Below are 23066 nucleotides of genomic sequence, written 5' to 3'. Positions count from 1 at the left end.
ACTGACAACACACTATGGAACTAACAAAAAACATTTTTGGAATACGAACAAATGAAATTTTCCAATTTGTGCCAGCTTTAAAAGGACAGTTAAAATTTTTTGACATTGTGTGACATCCCCATCAGCAGTGTAGTCCATCAACAGAGACTTACCCCGCACTTGCTCCCGTGAGACCGGTTCTGGTCAGATTTTGGTGATGAGAAACATAGTTCCGGTTAGTTATTGGGGTTACTTAAGTAGAGAGGTTGGCTTCTCAAAACAAAATGCGTTCGAAATAGAAACATTTGCAACAAAAAAATGCCTCCTCGAAAAAATCAGACCTCAGAAATTGCTTGGCTTTACCTTCTCTGACATCATATTAATAATGCACGCTATCGGCTGTCCATTGTTGTGTATGTGATTAAAATGCATCCAACAGTTCCCTGGCGGGCAGACTCCTCCTGTTGGGGGGTCTCTTCTGGGTTGGGATGCTGGGGGTGGGTTTCCTGTCTGGTCGGACACTGTCTCCCTGGTGTGGCTGGTGCCGGGGACGAGGCTGGCCTGGGTCCTGGTCTCAGGCCTCCCTCAGATCTGATGTCACGGGGGCTGCTTGTGGGGGGGGTGTCTTGGGTCCGGTGGGATCTGCTGGTGTAAGCAGTGGGGTGCGAGACTGGGTGGATGGCGTGACAACATCCTCCTCTCTCACTTCTTTCCACCAACACACTCCTTCTCACACACCAATAGGGTCTTGGAGGTGGGTCATGGGGCCACCCACTTGATCGGGATTCATCTGTCATTCAACAGAATGACAACCCCTACTCAATTTTAGATCCACCATAGTCTGAAGGAGGGCCAGGATGGGCTAGACACGTGACTGTGCCGCCTCCAACCGGCTGGGATCTCATGCCAATGCCCCCACCCCTTTCTGTTTTTAATTACATTGTACACATGTGCACACACATCACTCAATAGGGTCATAAGGGATGGAGTTGAAGAACAGCCAGTTGGGTCAGGCCACCACTGGCCAAACCCCTCCACCTCACACTCCCAAACTGAGCTGTTACTGATGCCCTATTCCTGACTAGGACTCTAGGGGGGTCATCTGGGTTAGTCCCACTGTCAAGCAACCGTGGGATGACCCATGGGGACCTGGGTGGTGTCGACTGAGCCCTCAGTGCCCTCCGGAGCATGGGGGCGGCGTGGCATTCCCAGGGGTAACTAGTATTGGCTCCAAGTGACAGATAAACACACTTAATCACACACTAGCATGCATGCATGGTCTGTTTTCAGCATCCTTTAATTTGGTACTTAATATTATTATTATCCCCATTGGTTCTGTCTTTGCTATTACATTATTATTCCAGTAATGACAGTAATCGTATGATTAATAACTATACAGAAAGATATTTTTACTATAGTTATTGCTGTAACTATGTCTCGCCCTCTCGTCTCTCGCCCTGTTCATCCCCAGGTTCCCCCACTCGGCTCTATATGCAGTAACAAGGTTCTCATAACTACACCCCTACTATTCCTGCACCAGCTGACCATCTGGCCCATCCAGCACTACAGCAACAGGCGATGAAGTGGATGCTCTCACTATCCCCTATTCAGAATCCAATCACAGTTATTGATGTGACCTAACACTGTCTTTTCTTTCTTCTCTCTTTCTCGTTTGTCTGTCGTCCCTCTAACCATGTTCTGTTCTGTGGTCTTTCACAATAAATATGCAATGCACTGGAACAGGAGGAGTCTAACAGACTCACATGTTGTAAAGCAAAATTGTTCTGGAAAAACAATCATACAGTACATCAGTAAGGTGCTTAAAAAAATCCACTGAAATTGTAAAACTACATGTTAGATAAATCTGTTATACTAAACAAAGGGTCACATTTTCGTATTGGACATTCAAACAATAGGGACTTTCTACACCCAGATTAGCAACACATTTAGTTAAGAGGGAGGCAATGTGCATCTATTTCCTGAAATAGACTTTTCATATGCCATGTGTATATCAAGTTAGGTATAAACTGTGATGACAACCAAAGATGATAAACAGAAGAATACAGTGTTTGGCTCTAGATGCGGTGGAGGAAGTCCAGATTAAGAGTGGTGGGGATTTGGATGGTCTCCAGCGCCACAGAGGACGGTGAGAAGGAAAGAGTCACAGAAAATATCTTCTTGGCATCCATCATCAATGTGGACGACTCCCCTCTGTCTTTTAAAATGTTCTGTAAGGTACAAAATGAAACAGGTTAATCATCTAAGGAGTGCTTCACTTTTGCATGTGCTTGTGTTATTACTCACTTTAATGGTCGTGATGAAGGTGGTTGTTACACGCTCTTCAAACTCAATCACTGGCGTGTAGAGGGTCAACACTTTAACAATCTGCAATGGAGATTGGTGATCAAAACTATTCCTCAGTGCACTTTGATGAAACACACAGTAAGCGATGATGAACCTGTGCAGTCGTGAGGCCTGTGCACATGCTGCAAATAGCCTCAGCGTCAGCCTCGGTCTTCTTCTTGACCTGCAAAAGCTGTGCGGCCTGTACAAGAGGTTCCAACGACTCCTTGGCACCATAGTCAGACAGCTCCCGCTCCACCAGCCACTCCTCCAACTGCCAGACATTGTACCTAAGCGCAGGGGACGTGGGGAAGCTAGTCAGGCTGTGTTATATGTACGTAAAATGACATATGACATACAGTATACTAACAATACTGCATAACTATGGTTAAATAAACAGATTTTGGGAAGTAAGCATAGTTCTGTAGACCGAGAGATGACATTATTGTTACAGCAGGCGCACCTGAGCAGCTATATACAAAAACATGCCTTTACAAAGATATTAACATTCATTTAGGATTTAGACACTTTGTGGTGTTTCTGGTAATTTAACCTTACATTATTGTGGTTGTAGAAGTATACTGTACTATACACAGGTGTATGAATGTGAATGAATGTTTGGTGGTGGTCGGAGAGGCTGGAGTTGCGAATCGGCAGCCAGGTTTCCGTCAGTCTACCCCAGAGCAGCTGTGGCTAAAGATGTAGTACCAGTGTGACTGAGTGAATGAATAATGGCTTCACTTCACTGTGAAGAGCTTTGGGTACCTTGAAAATCTAAAATCTAATCCATTACATCAAGCTTATGTAGATATGTTTCTAATAAAGTGTATTTGTCAACCTTTGGGGACACAATATTATGGTGAGAAATGTAAATAGAAACTATTCTGCTATTTCTAACCAAATCAGTTTTTATTTTTGGCCTCTCCTGTGTGACTTAATAAGGTAACTGTAAAATTAGAAACAGGTCTAATTGTTATGCTACAACCAGAATAAACAGATTATTAAATTAATAAAAAATCTGGCAATGAATATTATCAGATGGTTTTAGTATACCTTTGATGTGAAGTCAAGTGTATATTCTCACGTTTCCTATTTTGATATGATCTCTGATTGTGCATATCACACTTTTCTCGTCTTTTTGTATCCAATGAGTGTACAATTTAATCGTATATTGTCCCTGAACATGTCAATAGATAACAACAGTGGGCCAGTACCTGATCTGCAGGCCTTTACTCCAGGAGCACATGTCCTTCCTTAGAAGCAGGTGATTCAGGCTGATGGCACATATGACATAAAACTGCTGCCGGACGACTTGTTTAATGAGGTCAGAGTCCAACCCATGCTGACACATGGTGGTGTGCCACTGTCCAAGTTGCTGCAGGAGGACTTCCACTGTAACAGCCTCTTCCTCTGGGGAACTAGAGCTCCTCTTCCTCAGACCTGTTGGTTTGGACCCTAGAACACCCTGAATGGACTCGTGCTCCAGCATGCTTGACACTGCGCATGACAAACACAGTCAGACCGATTAAGATGGATTCATGTGTGATTATTCACGTCACCTATGAGGGGCTGCAGGATGTCCTCCATGCTTCTGATGAGCTGGCGGTAAATTTGGACCGCCAAGTCAGCAAACACGTTCTGGTACTCAGTCAGTTCAAAGTTGGTCAGGCAATGCTCATTCTGCTTTGCAGTGTTGTGGGTCTTGAATGTCTGCATAGATGTTTTGCATGTTTCATGTGTGTAGGTGGAACGTAACTGTTTTCAAGTGCACTCATCCTCACCTCATCGCCGCTATATTGCTTCAGACAATGAATTAGTCGACACGTGTTGGCCAACCAGAAAGACGACGTCACAAAATCACTTCCTCTCTTCTATAGAAAAAACAATTTATGTTACATGCAGTTAATTGTGTGTTTCATTGCAAGATTAGGCACACCTGCATAATCTTAATAATGCAACTACAACAAAAACTGTAAATGATTCAAAAGCTTAAAATGCACCAATTTCATTGGAGATAGTGGACTAACAATGTCTACAGTGGTGTAGAACTATCTGAACCACATCATGCTGAGTACTATTTAGCTAAGAGAGATGACCACTGTATGCTGCAGAGATGTTCTTTTTTTTTGCAAGTCCAAGTCAAGTCTCAAATCTTTGGTCACAAGTCCAACTCACATCTCATGTCTTTGTGGGCTGAGACTTGGTCGAGTCTCTAAAGTCTTAAAAACAAATCTCTCAAGTCTCTTCTTGTTTTAATGAGCTTTCATCTGCTGCTCTTTGGTCTACTGAGAATACTGCACAGTTATATATACGAAATTCAAACCATCTACTGTATTATTCCTCCTTTATCTATTAGCATAAAGTATCAGCACTGATTAGTTTCTCCAATGTTAATATGCCAAAAAAAGAAAAGCAAGCAAAAAAGAAAACAATAATTGTTTACGAATTCCAAAACACGAGTCTGAAGTCTTTTGAGCACCAAGTCAAGCAAACTACATACATCTTTGATACAGCTCTAATACATGTATTGCACCTAAGTAGATTATACAGGTATACCTAATAAAGTGGGCAGTGAGTGTAAAATATACAAGGGGTGTCACATGATTATAATAATTATATAATTTTTTAGAAAGCTTATTTTTTTAAGCTTTCTTGTTCAGAAAAAAACTGTCTTGTGGGCACTAGCTTTTGTTCCATGGAACAACAGATTGAACGGAGTGAGTCCTTTTGATAGTCTTGATCTCTTTGTGTCGGTGGGTGGAAGTGGGGCCGGCACCATACACACAGAATGCAGAAGAGTGTATAGCCTTGTGAGGAACAATGCAAGATAACGTAGTAGAAATTAAATTAGTAGATTGTAATATATTGTCATATATTTTTTCATACTACTTTTCATAAAAGTAATGTTATCTCATGTGTCGTCTCATTTTGTGAAATGATTGTCTTGTGGCACCCCTAATAAATACTGTACCTTAATGACTGCTTTGATGCTGCAGAGAACTGAATTGAGCAGCGTGCTGACTCTGTGATCTTCATTGACACTGTCAGCATATCGTAGGCACATAAAGATGATATAAGCAGGAAGTCCTGGGAGGAAGCTCACAGCGACACCATGGACTCTCATATCTGAGATGATTGCAAACAGACACAGCACCTTCATGCATTTCTCATGATAGTTGAGTTGGAAAGAATCATTGCCTCAAGCAAGACAGGTGTGTCATACCTAAAACCAGATTCTTAACTAGCCGGCTCTCGTCACCCTCCTTGTACTCCAACATTCCCTGGTACTCTTTCTCTTTACGTGGAATACTCACAGCTTTGGCAGGAGTGTTTATCATTAGGTCTGTGTTCTTTTGATGAACTTGGCACAACAGCATGAGGATTCACAGTTAATCTGTTTGCTCAGGCACAATAGAGGTAATACGTATTTCAATGTAATGACGTAATGATTACCTTTAAACGCTTCTACTTCTTTCATGTACAACTGCAGCTCTTTTTTCAAACTGCTTATAGTTTTGTCTTGTTTGTCCTGTCGCACCATGAGCTCCTGAAAATATGCAGACATACAGGATTAGGGAAACTCCACTTTCACTCACACCCAAGACAACAGTAAACATGATGTCAAAACGAGATGAGAAATACAAATATTTGTTTAAAGTATTTTTCTGGTTGGATCATTGTTTACACTCAACAACCCCAAGATTAGGTACAGCATCACACCCTACTGAGATCCAATACAGAAACTATTTGAACAATTCTGCCTTAACAAACATAGTAATGCTATTGATAAACCTTTCAGTGTTTAAAAATTACAGTGCATCATACTGACAAGTGTGCATTTTTTAGGCCGGGGTGTCAGTACTTTTTCCATTCGAGAAGAAGTAGTTGAAGACATGCTAAACAGTTAAATAGCATACATTTTCAAAGCCTATGTCTCAGTTTGGTGTTATTTGTATAAGTATGATAGTGTATCTGATAACATTTTTTTCTAATGAATCTTATATACTATTTATTTAGTGATCTTCTGATCCCTAATCTTTTGTAAAGTGATGATGCAGACCATGATTAATTTATTTTTGGAATACGTTGCGGGCAAATAAAAAATTAGCTGCGTGCCAGGCAGGACTTTGGACACTTGCAGATTGATATGCATGACAAAATAGAGCTGAGGTAAGGTAGGAAATATTTTCGTCATTTATGACATTGCATTTCCAATTCAACTCTATCTTTTTTTTATTGTGGTTGTAGTTGACAGTGGTGCATCACAGAGTTGTTTCTAATGTGTAAGGTACCTTATTTAGCTAGAAGAGATGCAAAATGTGGGTAACAGCTCTCCAAAGTACAACCACAATATTAAATATAACATTTAAAACTTGTCAAATCTATCGAAACTGAGCACAGATGTACCCAATAGTGACCAGCGATGTGCTTGTATTCTAATATTTCATTAAAGTTCCGTACAGCCCGTGAGTGAACCCACCAGATTTTCACTCGTGAGCCGAGTGATCTCAAGCTTCAGGCCTGCTTCAATGCGAGCATCTTCAGGCAGGACCAAAGTCTGAGCCAGCAACTTCTGCTGTTGCTCTTTCTCCTCCTTCAATGTGTTCACCTCATCCTGCAGCTTCTCATACCGCTCACTGTGCTGCTTTTTCAGGTTTTGCATCTGATACTCCAGAACCCTGGAATGTAAAGTCATAGCATCCAGTTAATGAATAGTTTAAGTGAGTTAACAACGACAACAAAACCCACACCTGTTGGTCTCTTTCAAGCCCTCATAAGCCAGCCACAGTTCTCCATCCTCGTTGAGTGTATGAATGTCAGTGGACCTAAGAGAAATAGATCATAAATGACCACTTATTTGGTCACTATTGTATACATTTGGGGTAAGGGGGCATGTGGTCTTACCTGTCAAGATTTTGAAATGAGTGTAGGTCACCAAGTTCTAATTTGACACACTCCCCGATTGCAGAATCCTGGACGTGGCAGTTAATAAGCATAGATTAAGGAAAATACTGAGCATTTCAATTGCAGTAAACATAACTGAATTGTATTACCCTATATTTCATCGCGTCTTGGCGCACTATGTGTGACTGGAGAAGAAGCACTTCCTCTTTTCGCATCTCCAGCTCCTCGTTTGAAGAAGTGAGTTGTTCCAACAGTATACCATAAGGTGTAGAGCCCACAGCAGGGGGCATCAGCTCACTGTTTTCATTGGTCAGTGACTTACGCAGTTCACTCAAGTCCTGCTTCAACCTCTTATTTTCAGTCTCCAACTCTTGACGCTGAATGAAATCAAACCAAAGCATATTTTTTTGCTTCTCTTAGTCTGCTGTTCAGAATTTTTGTTATGTTCTGCTGGAGCTGCTTTGCTGCCGCCTGTCTGCTCTCTGTTGCAGTGCACTGCTGGTCCTGCAGGGGCGGAGCCACCTGCACGCACCTGGGAGCAATTCCTATCAGCCTTTCTTAAGACATGCTTGCACACTCACTCGCTACCAGATTGTTGCAATGTCCATGCTCGTTACAGCTCAACCTTCTCTTGTTGTTGCATTTTGTGAGTTCTTATGCAAACTCCCTGCCTAGTTTTTATTTTTAGCGGCTCCCTTAGTTGTACTTTTTTACCGAGTGGCTGTGTTCTGTTTTGTGTTGAACTTTGTTTTTATGTTAAAAATTTTTGTTTATGTTTAAAATTTTACTTAACATGGACTCTTTTTTTTTTTTTTTTCTTCAAGATTATACCTTAAGTGTTTCCAAATCCAGCAGTGCTGTGCCAACAGTTCTCTCCTCTTCCACATCCTTTACACAGAAATACACAGGCAATGTTAACAATTGCAAATATTAATGAAAACTACTTTTTTTTTTTTTTTTTTTAACCGTTGACATACGTTTGCGTTTTCCTCTTGGGCTTCCTTCTCATCTAACTGCCACTGTAGCAACTGTTTTTGCTTCTCCAATTCTCTAACTCTTCTCTGGAGCTTCAAAAGGAGTGGTAGGTCCACAGCAGAGGGGGTCTCAGCCTAAGAAACACAAAATCAATTGCCTAGGTTGGTAGAAAAAAAGTGATAACTCTACAAGAAATACCAAAAAACCTTAAATGTGGCCATATCAGTTTGAAATGTAATGCACTGGTGAGCTCAGCATCAGAAAATATAGAAGCCCACTGAAGATGGTGGCCAAAACCTCTTTAAAAAAAAAAAAAAAAAGCCTCCAGTATCCTGGAATCAGATCTGTGGACAGATGATTAACTTGAAATAATAGGAAGACAAAAGTATGAAAAAGGAAAAGAACAGCGCATGTTCCAAGGTAGACCACATGTGTGGGTTGTAAATGTATAACTGCTACTGGAACACAAAAAAGGGGAAAAAAAGTATACTCTCTGCTCGCATTCAGACTGATAGGCCAGTGGTTCACAGTGCAGCTGGATAATTACCCTAAACGTGCCCTAGATGTTTTAAAAACATATGAATGATAAATCAATAAATGTAAAAAAATTCAACATTGCCTCTTTGTCCACAGCGCTGGTCTGTCCATTAGTCAAGTCTAAGATTGGGCTGCATTCAGAGGAGTTGCTGCTGTTAGATTCTGGCTTCTGACTTCTTTGTGACCTTCCTTCCTTCCTTGAACTCTATAAATGAGGAAAAAATGTACAGTAAATTAAGTGAAGCTTTTCTGTTGTGAGAAACACACAAATATTCCTTACATTCCTGACTTCCAGTTCTTCCGCCAGGTCTTTATGTAGCTCCTCTAGGTGCAGATGTTCATTCAGCAGGCTTTGGTACCGGGAGCGTTCTTCTATTAATTCTTTCTCTAGTTTTTCTGTGTTTTCCATTTGGCCTTTAATGTCTGACACGATCAGTTTTATTTGACTTAATTTAAAAATATATTCTGCTTTAGAACACTTAATGTTTATATATTACCTGTCAACTGTTGCGTTTGTTCTAGGATGACCTTGTTGAGGTCTTCCTTTTCATTGCTCAGCAAGCTGTTTTTCCTATTCAGCTCCCGTACCACCTGAAAGTAAAAGGAAGGGGACAGACAAAACAATGAGCACAAACGAACTAACTAAAAGGCTAAATGTTTAATTACTGTTAAAAACAACACATAACATAATATCAGTAGCATGTATTATTTATGTACAATTAATATTAAAATATAATATTGCAATACATGGGCCAACATGTATGCATATTCAAAATAAACTAATGAACATATTTTCTACAACAAATCATGCAGTTGAAGCAACAATGACATATAGTAGAGTCCACATTGACCTCCAGGTACACAAACAATATAACAAACCAATGTCACACAGACAATCTTAAAAAGAGATTAAACACTCAAAATTTGTAGTAGCGGGCCTACCAGTTGTGTCTGTTCCTGATCAATCTTTCTCTGGTCTTCCAGGACTTCCTTCTGTCTGAGAGTATTCTCCAGCTCCTGCTGAAGAAAGGACAGCCGCTCCAGTAGCGAAGGGAGTGTCTCTGCCTCAGCTCGAGCCTTTTGCTCTGATCTATGAAGGTTTTCCATTTCTTTGCAGTGCCGTTCTCGCTCCATTTCTTGGGTCTTTGCAGCAGCATTCAGCCTCTCACTGAGCTCTCTGACTTCTTTGTGCTGCGGGGAGCATGCAAACACATGGTGTGCATGTGATGTGACGACAACGCCCAATTACACTGTGTTTCAAGACAGATTTTCTGTTTTTCTTATGGTAAAGATAAATCTTTCACACACATATTTTACATCATTGAGGGCAGGAACATAATGTGCATTGTGGCTGTCACTTCATGACGTCTGGCACAATTGGATTGGAACACGTCTATACAATTGGTCCCTTGGGGGGTGGTTGGCTTGTTGGCCACATAGTCAGGAGATCGGGAAGACCTGGGTTCAAATCTCCGCTTCGGCAACTCTCTGTTTGCATGTTCTCCCCGTGCGTGGGTTTTCTCTTCCCACATTCCAAAAACATGCACGTTAGATTAATTGGCGACTCTAAATTGTCCATAGGTATGAATGTGAGTGTGAATGGCTGTTTGTCTATATGTGCCCTGCGATTGGCTGGCGACCAGTCAAGGGTGTACCCCACCTCTCGCTTGAAGTCAGCTGGGATAGGCTCCAGCATACCCCTGTGACACTAATTAGGATAAGCAGCATAGAAAATAGATGGATGATCTCTTGGGCCTATGCCCTCAGTTAAATAAAGGTTTCAATAGCAGCAACACCTTATGCAGTATACCAGGGGTGTCCAAACTACAGCCCGCAGTCCAGTTTTTATTGGCCCCCAGCAAATTCTGAATATATAACTGAATATGGCCCGCACAAGATCTACTCTGTTGCACTTATCAGTTTCAACACCAGATGGCGACAGGCATGTAAATTCATATCTGTGCAGTGTCATGTCTGCAAGAGCCATAACGATCAGAGCAGCACGTCAGACAGAGCCTCATTATTTATGATGCACATGTCAACAATTCTTTGTTTACATTTTGGTGGTTGAAGTTTTGGTGGATGTAAGTTATTGTGTAGTTTAAATAAATGGATTCATAAAAGCAATTGTTATACTTTCAGGGATGCACAATGGTTGAGTGGTTAGTATGTTGGCCAACACAGTAACAGTCTGGAGATCAGGAAGTCCTTGGTACGATTCTCCCTTGGTCATTTTCTGTGTGGAGTTTGCATGTTCGCCCCATGCGTGCGGCCCTAAAATGTACTCAAGTGAAATATTGTGTCAACATGTAAAAGTTATGTTGTGAGTGACTTATCAGTAATAAATATATAGAAGGGTAGGATTAAGCTCCGTTTGTTACTACTCCTTTTCAGATATGTTGAATTGTGCAAATGTAAACCGTGCCACGTTTCTTAATGCAACTGGTTAAGCATGTCTACAACAAATAAACCATACCGTGCACTCATGGTACGGTATATTAATACCACCTCACCTGCTCATCTATCTTGTGTTGCAACTGCATAATCTTGTTCTCCATGCCAACGTTGAGCTTCTTGAAATGCGCCACAGAGCGTGCCTCCACTTTGAGCTTCTTCAGTTCTTTCTTGGCCATCATGCGTCGCACACAACTCTGCAGCAGGATGATGTCTGCCCGAGTACGATGATAGTGCTTCCTGGCTAGCCAGCCTTTTGTCCACCTCTGGATGACCAGAACCTTTTGCTCATACAATAACTGGAAGGAGATGACAAACCTCATGACCTCATCTTATCACTTGTAAGTATTGGGGCACTACAGCAACATGAAGTGAAAAACAAATAAGAGATGGGAGTCAGTCCAGTGAGATTTAACAACTTCCACTCTTCTGGGAAGAATTTGTACTATATTCTGTCGTGCCTCTTTGGGAATTTGTGAGGCCAGAGGTCAGTTTGGGCCTGAGACAGTGTCTGGCTCACTATGGCTGTTCATGTTCATGCCAAAGGTGTTTGCTGGAGTTGATGTCAAGCTTTGTATAAGACAGTCATTCTGTCTCACCAAACTCCAAGCATGCTTTGAGCACAAGGGCACAGTTATGCTGGAACATGGTCTTCCCTCAACTGCTCCCATCAAGTAAAATGAATAATTACAATTCAAGGTCAATCATTGAATAGTGCATTGATTACGAGGTATGTCTCAATACTTTTGTGCAGTATATTGTCAAACCTTGCATTGTATTTGTTTTAATCCTCAGCTGCCATTTTCATCATATTTGGTTTAAGAAAGTTGTAAAAAAAAACAGACCAACTTAACATGACGTGTGCAGTTTTGAATGATGACATCATTCATTCAATAAAATTACCTTACAGTACAGCTTTCTGGCTGCGTACATCCTGAAGCAGCACTGAATGACAACAGAAGCAGAGCGTAGTTTCTGGTAGCTTCTCCTTGCCGACCACATTCGAACATTGCGCTGAATGACAACAGCCGCTCTAGTTCTCCTCAGAAAATGAAGATAACTGAGAAGAGGAAAAGCAATCACACGAGCATTTTTGTACCAGTTTCCTTTTATACTTTTTGTGAATCTCTCTGCTCACCAGCGTGCCTGATGACCCCGAACGTGTCTCTGTATGGTGATGGCAGATTGCTTCATCCTCAGGTATTTTTTACGTGCCAGCCAACAGCGGATAGTCTTCTGGATGCAGACACAAGCCCTCCGCAGCTGCTCAGAACGCAGCTTCTCCAAGTAGGCCACCTGGCCAGCTCTGAAGAAGATCTTGTTTTTACCAAACTTATACAGGTTCTGGTCCTAAGAGCCAAACCACAATTCATCATTTATGATATACAGTATACTGTATACAGTATATGATAGGTAGCACAGGACTGAGGTTCATCTATGATTCACACCTGGATGAGCTTTTTTAGAACATTTCTGCAGGTCTCTTTTCTATCAGGCAGCACATCCTTTTGCTTCATAAGGACTCTGTAACGGCTGAAGAATTCCTGGTACGTCCATCTACAACATTCATAAGAATAGGTCAGTGCACTATAAACGTACTGCTGGGTCTCATTTTCATAACAGATGTAGCTGCCGAGAAGCTACCTGGATGGGAATCCTGCTGCTGAAATTCGGATTGTTTCAAGGATGCCACATGCTCGCAGCTGCTGCACTGCCCTCAAAGGGTCCAAGCTTAGTAATGAATTTGTTTAAAAAAAACACATAATAAGTTATATTTTTTCCATGTATCGATTGAAATAACTTGAGTGAAATGATCTTTACCTGAACGGCTCTTTATGGTCATTTGGTTTAATGCAGCGTACGTAGTGAGGAGTAGTAGCATTAAGTGTGTCCATCAGTAAATGTAGAGACTGTCGAAACTGAATAAAGTTGAATAAGAACGGGCAATAAACAATCTTACGTTTCAACTAAAACATTTTCAGTAGCAGTTTCCTTCAAAAATATTGAACAACCAATTATTCATTACCAAGTGATCACCTCTTTCTGGCCTCACCTGCATCCCTACAGTCTTCTTATTACATCTCTGTGAGGTACTGGGGGTGGATCTTTTGGTAGAACTTGTTTTTTCATTACCTTCAAACAGCTTCAGCAAGAAATCAAACTGCAAAAAAAGAAAAGCCACCAGATGGCAGTGTTTCGCACTAACAATGTGAAAGTGTAGTGTACTGTACAATATTTCCTGCTATAGAGCTGGCAGAACAATGCCAGGGGTGTGTGCCCATAATATCATTTCAAACTGAACCCTCAGCTGAATAGGTATTGACAATATGTCCTTTGATTTAAGGTTGTGCATTCATTGTGACTATGAAGCAGGAAATTATGATGTTGTACACCACATCGGTGGTCTCAAAATGATCACCTTGCTGTTTTGTAACACTTGTATTTGCTCCTCATTGACTGTGTCCTTGTTTTTCTCCAGGAAGCCGTCACTCTGGTACTCCACCTGGGCACAAAGAGCCACGTCACAAAGGACTAAAGTCTTGTGGGAAAAAAAGACCAAAGGTCATAATAACCATGCTGCAGTTGGCTAACTGGTATATGCCTAATACAACCAAATATTGTGGTGAACACAGTAAATGTTGCCATTGGCAATATAACTAAATGGCACTCTTTCACACCCTTCTCTCATTAGAAGGTTTGAGTCATCCATCCTTCCATTTCAGGACTGCTTGTTCTGCAAAGGGAAATGATGCAGGGCATGGAACAGATTTGTAATGGAGTAATATTTGACTCTGTGTCTAGGTAGCTAGCATTCACTAAGTACACATAAGTGACAATAAGCCAGGACTTACATTGCTATATTCTGCTGTGTAACTATGGAAGGAAATATGTTAAATACATTTTAAGATATGGTGTGTCACCCTATCTGTTATCTACCTTGTCTGCAAAGTGGTGGATGATGAAAGCTATGTTTGATAACCTTGGTTTATCAAAGTGATTGTTTTGCTTCAACAGGGTGCTGTACATTTTCTGGGACCATGTGCCATCGGAACCTCGGGGCATCTATGGAAACGGAAAGAGATGACCCATTAGCTACTGCCTTACTCTGAACTTGCACAAAAAATGTTCAGGTTCATCCTCTGGAAAACACTTGTAGAAACAAAAGCACACATAGTGTAAAATTGCAGACCTCTGCCAAGTTCTTAATATTGTATGTTCTTAATAGCTTGACGGAGGTAAACTATAATATATATCCATCTGAGAGAAGAAGAGATGGTACACAGCATAGCAGCAACACATGAGATATATACATGTACTGTATATGTAGATATCAGTTGGAATATTGTTGTCAATTTATTTTAGGAGTTAAAAAAGAGGCAATTTTAAGGCTCGCTCAGAAAGCATTATTAAAAAAAGAAAGCAGTTAATTAACTGATTAGAGTGACACCAGTAGTTTACAATATTGAACTTTTTCATAATATACAAATTTTATGAAAAACTGACTCTATGTTTTTTATTAGTATTAAGATATAATTACCACAATTATTAAGAAATTAATACAAAATAAATGAATGAATATTTCACTCTGCGTGTAGAGAATCTATATATAAGTTTTAACTTTTTGAACTGAGATATCCATCCATCCTTTTTCTATGACGCTTGTCCTCACTAGGGTTGCGGGAGTATGCTGGAGCCTATCTCAGCTGACTTTGGGCAAGATGCGGGACATACCCCGGACTGGTAGCCACCCAATGGCAGGTCACATATAGACAAACAACCATTCACACTCACTTTCATACCTATGGACAATTTAGGGGGTATTCTGTGAAAGTGGCTCAACCATCCTAGACTTTGCGCTCAAGATGCAACTCAACAACACCTAAATTCCCCAAACAGAATTGAAGCGTACTTCGACGGTGGTTATCAACTTACTTTGTCAAGTCCGATTTTCGGCTTTCGGCATATTATTCTACTTCCGCTGAAAAGTGCAGCGATCCCAGGCAGTGTATTTTATACAAGATGAGCAAGTAATTATTGTGGAGCGTTATGAGGAGTTCGCAAAAGATTATGACTGCTAAAAGCAACACTATCGCTGGCATGCCAGCATGCAGCGAGTGAATGCGCAAGTTAACACTGATTATTATACTAACTATACCCTACTAGTCTATTCATTTATCAACACTCAACACTGCACAGCCTTGACATATTAACATATTAGTACTTATCCATTTAAAAAATAAATAAATTGGAGTAACAACTTTACTTTTTTAAGGTATGAATGTGAGTTAGCATATCCAGCGTGTTCCCTCGGCTGAAAATCTATCTCGCTTATAGATGGATAATGTAATCAGGGAATGCTCTGTTTTTTCATTTTTTTTCTCCATGTCCCCTTGGGAACCTCGTAGGTTCGCAATAAATGGTGCCACTATCTCCGAATTAGCAGTGGCACTTTAATAGCCAATTTTAAGATGAAAGCCTGGACATAACTTTGTTGGGAGCAGGTTATGAGTTTAGCCTAAGTTACCATGGTGATACAGTTGCTTTAAAAAGAGAGCTACCTTTGCTAACAGGCAAGTCCAGCTTTCAATTCAACACAGCTCGCTAACCCACTAAACTCGCTTCGCAGAATACCCCCTCAGAGTCTCCAGTTAACTTAACATGCATGTTTTTGGAATGCGGGAGGAAATCGGAGTCCCCGGAGAAAACCCACGCACGGGGAAAACATGCAAACTCCACACAGAGATGCCCAAATGGAGATTCAAACCCAGAGCTTTCTGATGTCCTGATTGTGTGGCCAACATGCTAAACACTATGCCACTGTTTGGTCGAATTGAAATATAAAAAAAAAAATAAAAGGGAAAAAAGGAAAAAAAACTTTCTCACAATGTTTGAATTCACTGATATTCAATTGTAAGTGTCGGAAGATGTTTAATTGGAATTTTTCCATGCTAAATTAATACGACTGCAAAGCATGCCATCTAGATCAAAGTCGAGTAAAACTTGGTTTGACATTACATTAGGCAAAGAGAGTACGGTAAACAAAGATGTGTTTTTTTTTTTAATTCTCCCATTAGAAAAGATAATAATTTTTTTATGTTCACATTGCTGTGATATTGTCAATGTGTGGATTCTTAACAATAAATAAATGCAATAAGTACATCCAAATACTGTTGTTACAAACAAAGAAACCAAAGGCAATTAGTCAGGCAGTTTTACCGTACTTTGCACTCCTCATCCAGAAGGTCCAGGATGCCCAGGTTGGCCTCGATGAGATTGATGCATGGCTGGTTGTCATAGAAGTCAATCAGTGTCCACGGAATCTGCTCTTTCATGTACTCTTCTTGCTCCAGTTTGAAGACATGCTGGAGGCATACAGCACATGGTGACTATGTTATAAAATGTATAAAGCATTTTTTGGGATTGGACAACAGAAGATAAATAATAAGGAACATACCAGGTTGAACTGCTGCTGGAGCTTCTCATTGGCATAGTTGATGCAAAACTGCTCAAAGCTATTAATATCAAATGTTTCAAACCTGGTGAAAGATAACAGGTAAAGTATTAAGAAACATGGAAAAAGTAGAAACATGATGATAAGAACATACCCATAAATATCCAGCACACCGATGAATGAGTGCTGTTTAACACCAGTTTTCAGCACATTGTTTATACAGCCAACAATCCAGCTGAAAAGTCTGGCGTAGATGTGCTTGGCGAGGGCGTCTCGACCATTGATTGCATTTGTCTTGGAGACGCACTTGATGTATGTTTCTGTGGTTGCCTTGAGTTTCCTGTGGCAGAGCCAGTGGGCCATTTCCTCACAGGGAACCCCCATCAACTCACAGAACACCACTAAGTGGGCATTATCGGGCTGAAAACATATAGATAGGGTTAAACCAGAAGCATTGAAAAAAATATAAATAAACACATAATAAAAATAATGAAAATTGACTGTTTGTGTTTACCGAGATGCTGCTTCTGTCCTCAGAATGATTTTTCACCTCCACATTGCTGAGATGAAGAATAGCTGCCAGAATCTGGTACATTTCCATTTGATGTCTTTCACGGATTCCTACAAAGAACTCAATACAAGAGTCTGTGGTCAATATCAATAGGGTAAATCAGTGGTCACCAACCTTTTTGAGCCCAAGATCTCTGGTCTCGGCTGTGAGCCTGCACAAGATCTAAACCCACCCCCCAGCCCAGGTTATATATGCCTAGAAAAAAAAAGCAATATATTTAATATATATACTGTATATTTAAATTACACATATATTCATTTATTTGTTTTGTAGAAAGGTTTTTAAAGTAAATTAAAAAATTATACATATTTAATGCTTTGTCTTTAAATACAAATCTTTGTGTTATTGTTTCTTGCCGTCAACATTTCAGCTTTTTCTGATTGTGCATTTTGCTCTATTTTTACCATTTTTGCTGTTTTTTTAATTTTATTGTGTTTCTGCAGTGATGCAATGACAAATGAGCTACGGTCTGCAGTGGTCCCCTGAGCAGCACTTTGTGCACCGATACTTTCGTGGCTCTTTGTCCGGGTCGGGCTTGTGGCATGGGCTCCATGAGCAAACTACATCTCTTTTTGGCTTGTTGGTTCAGTGTCGTGGGCGAGCAATGGCGATTGAGGGGAGAGGGTCTGCGTTACAACAGTCAGTCCTAACGACACGCGTTTTTTGGAGGTGCACATCTATGGAGTTATATTTGTGCCTTAATTCTGAGGTAGCTGTTTTCCAATCAGTACACTGACTAAGTTAAATCCAAGTCTCAATGCTATAGTATCAAAGATATGCTATAGTAAAATAGATTTGCTGAAATGTGAGGTGTGTACTCACTGTTTTCACTCTTTTTGTGCAATATTGTATAACAAATACACTGACTAAGGGAATCTACAGCGGTAAAAAAAAAAGCACATGCATCATGCAATTTGCTCTGAAGTTAAGGCACATACTTACATGCATATACAACCCCAGTACAGTACCTCATAAAATCCAATAACAAAGACTAACCTAATAGTGTCAAAGCTCTCCTGGTATTGCACATCTCTTTGGTATCATCGATTCCATCAATGACTGGATTCTGACCCTGGTTAGTGCAATGGAAATCATCTGCACCACCTTGAAACATCATGTTGATAAATCAGTGGCAAATATCAGTACAATTACAAGCGTTAAAAATGATTGGAAATTCCAATACCTAATTTGAAGTTTTGGAACTCTGGTAAATGTGAGGAGGCACACAGTTGATAAAATATGTGATAGTTCCTTTCTCCATAGGCCTAAAGTACCGCATGCACATACATTTGTTACACAAGACATCATCTGGAAGCACTCCGATAAGGGTGCTGTCAACATTATAGTCTCTAACAATGCTGTGGAAAACGTACCTGAAAAACAACTCTTGATTTTTCTAATAAATAGGTCCTCATGTGAGCCCCAGTTATGCGATATTTTTTATCAAACCCGATTTCGATGTACTTCCCAAAGCGACTGCTGTTGTCATTCCTGGTTGTTTTGGCATTCCCAAGAGCCTAAAGGAAATACATACAAGTCATTCAATAACCCAACATTTAATTAGGTACACATGCACATTCCAATGAGATCTAATATTAGAGCTGTGTCCAAAAATATTCACGCATGTTTCTAAAACAAATATTCTCTCAGAAATGTTCTCTCCAACATCAACAGTGTAGTTCTACATACAGAGGTGTCAATTGAAATTGAGCACTATTATCTTTGTAAAGGCATATACAGTATTTTGATATACTGTAGCTCTTGCATAACTGTATAGTGTGTAACTATCTACTGTGCAGTGTTAAACATCACCTCCATGATAGGATTGGAGGCCAAGACTCTCTCCTCAATATCAGCCTCACCAGAGGAGCCGCTGACTGTAGCAAAGTAACGCATGGCATACTTAGCCGAGACAGTTTTGCCAGCTCCCGACTCACCGCTCACAATGATAGACTGGTTCTGTTGATCTCTGCATACAAGATGTGACAAATAGACAATACATTTATAGAATATTTCTATGGTTAAAAGGCAAAATGGTTGTATTGGGAGAGAACCTGGCCATCTGCTTGTATGCTTCCTCAGCCACTGCAAATATATGGGGGTCCATGTCGGCCATGTTCTGCCCACTATAGGCATGGATGATGTCAGCCTCATAGATAGGCAGGCTTTCATAAGGATTGACGGCGACAAGAACAATGCCTGTTTATCACAAAGAGAAGATTCACTGAGTCTAAATGAGAATATTGCACATTATAATTATGCATTCACGGGCCAGTAGGTGCACATACACAATCAAATGAAAACCCACACAAGGGCTTGCAAATTGGTTTACAAAAACAATAATGCTCAGATTTGATTGACGTGGCCAGAGAGGTGTTATTTACTGCCACCAAGGATGTTATGTTGTCATCAGTATTGGGTAACTGTGTTAAGTATGTGCAACTTCCGGTTCACAGTTTTTATTTTTTTACGTTTACATGGATTTTATGTGACTTGTGGGTTTTTCCAAAAGGATGCATGCTACCAATAATTTTGGTGAGAATCCACATATTAATAACGTCATTAAAATACAAATCCTTCACAGGCCACTGAAATACTAGGATAACAATTTTAACCCTACAAAATGACTGTACTGTATTATCACATTTTAACTGGGATAGGATCCAGCATACCCACGACCCTGGTGAGGACAAGCGGTATTGAAAATGGATGGATGGATATTGTTTTTATTACAATTATTATTAATAGTAGTAGCATCAGTATCATAACATTTCTTTCAATAGACTTGACTACAACTTTTTCATTATTCATTATATTAATTCTATGATGATACAGTATATTTTCTGACTGGATGGGATATTTTATTGCCTTATAGTGAGGTGTGTAACAGCTATTTTAGCCTAAGCTGAAGTTTTTAAATATGGTTTTATGTTCTTTTAAGGCCCACACAATAGCGTTATAGATAATAATGGGTGTGTATTTGTGTTCAGACATATCAATCTCTGGCAAACCAGTCATATTTAACCCCTCTGGTGTTGCTTAGTATGGGAACTAGAATAGAAAACTTGCTAAGTTGCAGTGTAATTTTACACACTGCAAACTACAACCACAATAATGTGCATATTCTTCAATGTTTAATTCAATCAATTTTCATTCAAAACACAGCATTATTATCCTTGTAAAAGTAACCTATTTGTGTTCCTTTAAGAGCCGCCTGCAGCATATTAATCAGCATTATACAGCTGAAGTCAGAGCTTACAGTGAGCATGACTCCAAAGTCTGCAGTGACAGAGATAGCGTGAGTCAAACAAGACGACGCTCATTACCACAGTACGTGTAAATCAACTTGGAGTCGATGAAGCGCACTTTGATGTTGTGTAAGACTGCCGGTTCATTGAGATAGCTGAGAGCTGTGAGGTCGTTTTCCCCCACCAGGATGCTGGGGTTTCTTAGCGGTGGGAGGTTGTTTGTTCGGAGGTCTATTTGGTACTGCACCTCCTACAAAAACACAAGACATATTGAGCTGCAATTTTGTATAACCTGAAAAAAATACAAGATGGTTTTAAAACTACAGTAGGCAACTGCTTCAAGAAAACTCAGCCTGAAGCCATAACCTGCATGCCCCGACTCGACATGACAGCTCCACTGAAGTAAATTCCTTAACTCGCTGTGTACATTCACATCCATCCCTTGTCTATGAAGCTACTGTGGTGCAATGCATCTTTTTACAGCTCTGCAGAATTAACCATAAGTACTAAGTTGTCTCTAGCCGATGAACAATAATTGCAGTATTTATGCATTTAACAACAATCACAGCCTCAGGAAATCTCACAGTAGAGACTATTTATTTGAGACCACAGTAGGTACTAAATTTTAAAAAATGAGATTTATAGCATATATAATCCAGTTGAAAATGTAGTTTGTTTGTTTTGAAAACGTGTTTCTAAATGTACAGTACCTGTCAAAAATTTGGATACACTTTCTCATATTATTGAGTGAGAATGCGTGTCCAAACTTTTGATTGGTATTGTTTGTTTGATGCGTAAATCATAACCACAGTCAAGCACGGCGGTGACATTATCATGATTTTTTAATTCAGCTTGAACTGGAACTTAATCCATCAAGGTGGAGGGACTTGTGAACTGGACGGTGGAATTAAAAGAGAATTCCACCATTGTAGAGTCTTGATGTAGCATGCTGTTCCCGCAAAGTATTACTTTTGCTAAGTTCCAGTGATGGGCAGATCGATACCAAAATATCAGTACTAGTGATACGGCACTTGTATTAATTGTCATTATACAGTTCCTATAATTTGACACGTTCAGGGAGACGTGTCTTCGAGAGAAAACATTACAAATAATCATGTGACATTATCTAATTTCACAATTGGTCGTCTGATATGAAATAGAATTTAAAAATGCTACATAGTCCTAATGATATGTTGTTCCTGCCAAACTGGCCCACTTTTCAGTACAGCAAATAGTTATGTAGCAACCCGTGTGTCTGTCATGTCAACATTACAATAGACACAAAGTGTAAGGACAGTCAGTATAAGCACAGTAATATTCATTAAAGATGTCTGTATATTAAGACTGAGGTGGGAATATCTCTGTGGGTTCGCATTTTCTCCCTGTGTTTACCCATGACCCTAATGACGACAAGGAGTATAAAAACTTGGCTCATGAATAAACTGAGTGATGATGATATTCATAATGAACTTCATTAGGGTCACGGGTGTCCAATTAATCACAAGACACACAAACAACCATTCACATTCACGCCTTTGGACTAATAGTGTCCACTTAACCTAACATGCATGTGTTTGGGATGTGGGAAGAAGTCTGGGCTGGGGTGCCGCCAGGACTTCTGGGCACCATTTTAAAAAATTACACTCTCTTTTGGGGCCCCTGTCAGTCAGAGGAATTTAGAATTGTCCTGATTTTTCTCCTTAAGGCGCCCCTGCCAGGTGAAAACCCACACAAGCATGGGGAGAACATGCAAAACCACCATAAAAGATTGTGGCACGTCTTGTTTACCTGATACGAAATCTGCTATTTTAGCACTTTTATATCCACAAAGCTATATTGTATTTATTGTACGTGCTTGTGACCTACTGTGCCATCCTCCAGCTGTAGAAATAATGTTTGGTCGCCTGGTGAGTAGTCTTTGACAAGCTTTGCTGACTTCCACACTTCCACGGCATCTGGGAGCCATACAAGGGCATGCTGGTGGACAAATTTAGAAGGAACCGGGTCAGAATCAGTCAAACTTGAAAAGTTACACAGCAGTTATAACAAGTGTATGGCGCTTCTAAAGGCTAAAATACTACTCGGTCCAGGTCGGAACACGCCGTCACAGCAGTATAAAGTTACATAAGTGTTATATTAAGTCTCAGGCAGATAAAAATAACGGAAATGATCACTTAATATCCGTATAAGATGAGACAAGAAGGGTTTAAGTAATGCACACTCGCACAAGCAATCAGGAGAGATAGCTAAAAAGCAACTTTAGTACGGTATAAGCTTACCTTCGTATAAAGTTCAGTGCCTGCCATGAAGTGGAAAATATGTGAAAAATAAATACAAAATTTCAGGGGTCCTCTCGAACAGTCAAGCCTATCTCCACTTGTGGAGGCACGTTCACAGACAATTCATTGGAGCCTCCACCTTTTCCTGTGATGCTGCTTTGTCCTTTGAGCCAGACGTTACACTTTTGATTGACAGCACAGTACCGCAGGAGTGGCTGCAGTGCCCCCTAGTGGCCAATGGTAGGACACGACATTGGTTGGTGCCCATGAAGGTCGACAGAAAGTGAAGTAGGGTAATAAACTCAAATTCAGGGGTTTTCAAA

At 40.3% G+C, this 23066-nt stretch overlaps 1 protein-coding gene across 5 annotated transcripts; it reads right to left on the bottom strand.

Moving 5' to 3' along the window:
* Nucleotides 1-1246: 1246 nt before the first annotated feature.
* On the bottom strand, nucleotides 1247-22925 carry LOC129181482 (unconventional myosin-Va-like). 5 transcript variants are annotated; one of them, XM_054776746.1, is made up of 40 exons: nucleotides 22744-22925; nucleotides 22331-22441; nucleotides 20543-20714; nucleotides 19271-19415; nucleotides 19029-19185; nucleotides 18590-18733; nucleotides 18400-18481; nucleotides 18213-18320; nucleotides 17160-17290; nucleotides 16800-17065; nucleotides 16649-16730; nucleotides 16416-16556; nucleotides 14131-14256; nucleotides 13613-13696; nucleotides 13247-13354; nucleotides 13015-13112; nucleotides 12838-12924; nucleotides 12642-12750; nucleotides 12332-12543; nucleotides 12097-12253; nucleotides 11253-11492; nucleotides 9682-9930; nucleotides 9237-9330; nucleotides 9020-9162; nucleotides 8822-8944; nucleotides 8205-8336; nucleotides 8059-8115; nucleotides 7377-7604; nucleotides 7228-7295; nucleotides 7074-7148; nucleotides 6803-7001; nucleotides 5776-5869; nucleotides 5546-5683; nucleotides 5294-5448; nucleotides 4104-4193; nucleotides 3882-4032; nucleotides 3537-3819; nucleotides 2438-2612; nucleotides 2284-2364; nucleotides 1247-2207 (listed from the first exon to the last, which is right to left on the bottom strand). In XM_054776746.1, the coding sequence occupies exons 1-40, from the start codon at nucleotides 22768-22770 to the stop codon at nucleotides 2055-2057; spliced, it is 5475 nt and encodes a 1824-aa protein (XP_054632721.1). In that variant the 5' UTR covers nucleotides 22771-22925; the 3' UTR covers nucleotides 1247-2054. The 5 variants fall into 5 exon arrangements, with proteins under 5 accessions (XP_054632721.1, XP_054632722.1, XP_054632723.1 ...); XM_054776747.1 differs by having other exon boundaries at nucleotides 17160-17266; XM_054776748.1 differs by lacking the exon at nucleotides 20543-20714.
* Nucleotides 22926-23066: the final 141 nt, after the last annotated feature.

The sequence above is a fragment of the Dunckerocampus dactyliophorus genome, chromosome 5 (genome assembly GCF_027744805.1).
Source record: "Dunckerocampus dactyliophorus isolate RoL2022-P2 chromosome 5, RoL_Ddac_1.1, whole genome shotgun sequence".
NCBI lineage: Eukaryota > Metazoa > Chordata > Actinopteri > Syngnathiformes > Syngnathidae > Dunckerocampus > Dunckerocampus dactyliophorus.
Note: the sequence above shows the minus strand (reverse complement) of the source record. Positions and strands in the feature narration are given on the sequence as shown.